The following is a 4,123-nucleotide window of genomic DNA, read 5'->3' on the forward strand; positions in this document are numbered from 1 at the left end:
AGACGAAAGTACTAAACAGACTCAGATTCAGGCTTGCAAACAAATTTTTTTTATCTTAAATATCTTTGATAATCTAAATAAAAGGATAACAATTTTTAATCTTTTCACGTTCTCTTCAAGGTATTAACATGAAAAGCGATTATTCAGAAGAGTTTGAATGTGACACAACCTATTAAACTTAATATCCTAATGAGCAGGTTATTAGACGACATCCTACTTAAGGGCAAGGATTCCACCATTCCCTATCCCTGTTGCACTGAAGACCCAACAAGTATTAAACTATTAGTACTCTTTTATAGCATAGCACTCAGTCCTTTTATAGCATAGCACTCAGTCCTTTTATAGCATAGCACTCAGTCCTTTATAGCATAGCACTCAGTCCTTTTATAGCATAGCACTCAGTCCTTTTATAGCATAGCACTCAGTCCTTTTATAGCATAGCACTCAGTCCTTTTATAGCATAGCACTCAGTCCTTTTATAGCATAGCACTCAGTCCTTTTATAGCATAGCACTCAGTCCTTTTATAGCATAGCACTCAGTCCTTTTATAGCATAGCACTCAGTCCTTTTATAGCATAGCACTCAGTCCTTTTATAGCATAGCACTCAGTCCTTTTATAGCATAGCACTCAGTCCTTTTATAGCATAGCACTCAGTCCTTTTATAGCATAGCACTCAGTCCTTTTATAGCACAGCACTCAGTCCTTTTATAGCATAGCACTCAGTCCTTTTATAGCATAGCACTCAGTCCTTTTATAGCATAGCACTCAGTCCTTTTATAGCATAACACTCAGTCCTCTTGATCAAGTTGCAAACGTATGGTGTTGAGCTAAGCCCTTGCCACGACAGGAAACATTAAACAGCTGAAAAAGATAATCCTAGTAGCAGCTGAAGCCACTTAGCTTCCCTGATGGTAAAGATCATGATACGAGTTCCAGATGTAATTCAAATTAAAGACTCAAATTGATGCTAACCTCGAATGGTAATCCATATTTAAAACCGCGACTGAAACCAAAGCATGTATGAGTACCCTAGCTTAATAGAGCCATAAGTGAGACCCCCATATGATCGCTCTATTTACGTCTATCCTGTGCTACTGCTCTGCCCTAAACAGTTATACGTCAAACTACAGCTATCTTTTAAATCGAATCTCATTAAGGTCACGCTCATCATCAGAACTTCCTGTGAGGAGAACTTGCTTGGACTGATAAACTTCCAACGGACTGAAAACCGTATCTTCAAGCATCATGGCCGGTTATCGAAGGAAAAAAATAAATTCTGATTCTGATTTGGGATATACCTTATCTTCAAGCATTATGGCCGGTTATCGAAGGAAAAAAATCTGATTCTGATTTGGGATATACCTTATCTTCAAGCATTATGGCCGGTTATCGAAGGAAAAAAATCTGATTCTGATTTGGGATATACCTTATCTTCAAGCATTATGGCCGGTTATCGAAGGAAAAAAAAAAAAAATTCTGATTTGGGATATACCTTATCTTCAAGCATTATGGCCGGTTAACGAAGGAAAAAAATAAAATCTGATTCTGATTTGGGATAAATAGGAAACAATGTGATGAAAATGAGACAAGGAGTTACTGGCTATCTATCAACATTTGAGTAAACATGACACTCGCCATTATTCACCCTCGTGTATTAGATTGGTCCCTGCATCGAGACCGACATACAACGAAATAAATATTTTATCATCATTGCTCCTTATAATCTGCTTTCCTTATATAATGAAATAATTACTTGGCTTTCTTTCTTTCTTTCTTTCTTTACCTATTTTTGTCATCGTCACCACCAATATCATCCTCATTATCATCATCATCATCATTCTTATCATTATCCCTTTATCACCGGCATACAACGAGATAATAGTCTGTTACCACTGCTGCTTGTACGGTAATTAGCACTGGTTGTAAGATAATTAGCACTGGTTGTAAGATAATTAGCACTGGTTGTAAGATAATTATCACTGGTTGTAAGGTAATTATCACTGGTTGTAAGGTAATTAGCACTGGTTGTAAGGTAATTAGCACTGGTTGTAAGGTAATTAGCACTGGTTGTAAGGTAATTAGCACTGGTTGTAAGGTAATTAGCACTGGTTGTAAGGTAATGAGCACTGGTTGTAAGGTAATTAGCACTGGTTGTAAGGTAATTAGCACTGGTTGTAAGGTAATTAGCACTGGTTGTAAGGTAATTAGCACTGGTTGTAAGGTAATTAGCACTGGTTGTAAGGTAATTAGCACTGGTTGTAAGGTAATTAGCACTGGTTGTAAGGTAATTAGCACTGGTTGTAAGGTAATTAGCACTGGTTGTAAGGTAATTAGCACTGGTTGTAAGGTAATTAGCACTGGTTGTAAGGTAATTAGCACTGGTTGTAAGGGGACTGAACTTATCCCGCTCTATATATAAATGTATATATATATATATATATATATATATATATATATATATATATAGTGAAATATTAATGTAATAATGCATGATAATAGATAAAGCAAATGATTATTAATGCGACATGAAATAGATATAAAGAGACGACAGACAAAATAAGTGTGTTAAAACTATCAACAGAAGAAGCGACATTCAAACAAAAAGACGTAGAAAACGAAAGAAAAAATGGAGAAAGTAAAAAAGAAAGAAAAAAAAGATAAGAAGAGAAAAAAGAAAAAGAAGTAAGAAAAAAAGAGAAAAAGTGAGGAAAAAGAGAAAAAGTAGGAAAAAAGAGAAAAAGTGAGAATAAAGAGAAAAGTAAGAAAAAAGTGAGAAAAATGAAAAAATAAAAAGAAAAAAAAGACAAAAGTTAAGAAAAAAAGAGAAAAAGAGAATAAAGCAAAAAAACAAAGAAAAAAGAAAAAAAGAAAAAAAAAGAAAGAGAAAGAGAGAGAGAGAGAAAAAAAACGAAGACCAATTTCTGAACACACGTAACCGACGCGAACCAGCTACAAAAAGTAAGAAAAAAAGGAGAAAGAAAAAAGATAAAGAGTAGGAAAAAAAGATAAAAAGTAAGAAAAAAGCAAAAAAAACAAAACAAAGAGAAAGAAAAAAAAAAAAAAAAAAAAAGACAAAAAGAGAGAGAAAGATAAAAAAAGACGAAAACCAATTACTGAACACACGTAACCGGCGGGAAACAACTACATTAAGAGAAAAAAAAAAGAGAAAAAGTAAGAGAAAACATAAAGAGTAGGAAAACAAGATAAAAAAGTAAAAAAACAGAGAGAAAGAAAAAAAGAAACAAAAAGAAAGAAAAAAAAGAGAGAGAGAAAAAGAGAGAGAGAGAGAGAGAAAGAGAGAGAGAAAAAAAAACCGAAGACCAATTTCTGAACACACCTAACCTAACTACCGGCGAGAACCGACTGCCAGCGGACCAGCGGACTCGGAAGCAGCGCCGGAGGGGAAGCAAACGAGCGGATAATTAAGGCGAAGCAGCTTATGTATATTGTTAATGATCTTGACATAATTAAGGCAACTTACACGAGGTAGTTTGCTTCTCGTAACGACTGTGTTTGGGGGGGGAGGGGGAGCGGGGGAGGGAGGAGGAGGAGGGGTGCTTGGTCGAATGCACTCGGGGAGGGGAATGGGGGAGGGGGAGGGGTTGGAGGGAGGGGTTGGAGGGAGGGGTTGGAGGGAGGGAGAGAGAGAGAGAGAGAGAGAGAGAGAGAGAGAGAGAGAGAGAGAGAGAGAGAGAGAGAGAGAGGGAGGGAGAGAGAGAGAGAGAGAGAGAGAGAGAGAGAGAGAGAGAGAGAGAAAAAGAGAGAGAGAGAGAGAGAGAGAGAGAGAGAGAGAGAGAGAGAGAGAGAGAGAGAGAGAGGCGAGAAGCAAGAGTTTGGGAGAAGGGGAGGTGGAAGAGAGAAGGGAGGGGAAGAAAGCGTTGGGGAAGGAGAGAGGGGAAGGGGGAAGGATTGGGGGAGGGGAAGGAAGGAAAAGAGGGAGGCCGAGGGGTAGGAAGGGAGGAGGGAGGGGGGAGGGGAGGCCGAGGGAGAGGGCGTTCTCGATGTTATAGATAAGTGTTATTTCGTGAATGTTCTAGATCGCGGCGCCAGAATTCTCAAAGGAAATGCCTCTCGAGTTGGTCATCTAAGGAGGAGGAGGAGGAGGAAGAGAAGGAATAAGAG

General features: G+C 38.1%; 1 protein-coding gene across 1 annotated transcript in view; it reads right to left on the minus strand.

Annotated features, from left to right (window-relative positions):
• Window positions 1-242: 242 nt before the first annotated feature.
• LOC138864827 (uncharacterized) overlaps window positions 243-4,123 on the minus strand; it is a 5,829-nt gene continuing 1,948 nt past the window's right edge. Inside the window, exons 2-3 of the mRNA XM_070133434.1 lie at window positions 1,892-2,379; window positions 243-256 (exon numbers count right to left, since the gene is read on the minus strand). Of these exons, the coding sequence (XP_069989535.1) occupies window positions 243-256; window positions 1,892-2,379 (502 nt within the window). The remainder of the gene's footprint in view (window positions 257-1,891; window positions 2,380-4,123) is intronic.

This window comes from Penaeus vannamei, chromosome 18, assembly GCF_042767895.1.
Source record: "Penaeus vannamei isolate JL-2024 chromosome 18, ASM4276789v1, whole genome shotgun sequence".
Taxonomy (NCBI): domain Eukaryota; kingdom Metazoa; phylum Arthropoda; class Malacostraca; order Decapoda; family Penaeidae; genus Penaeus; species Penaeus vannamei.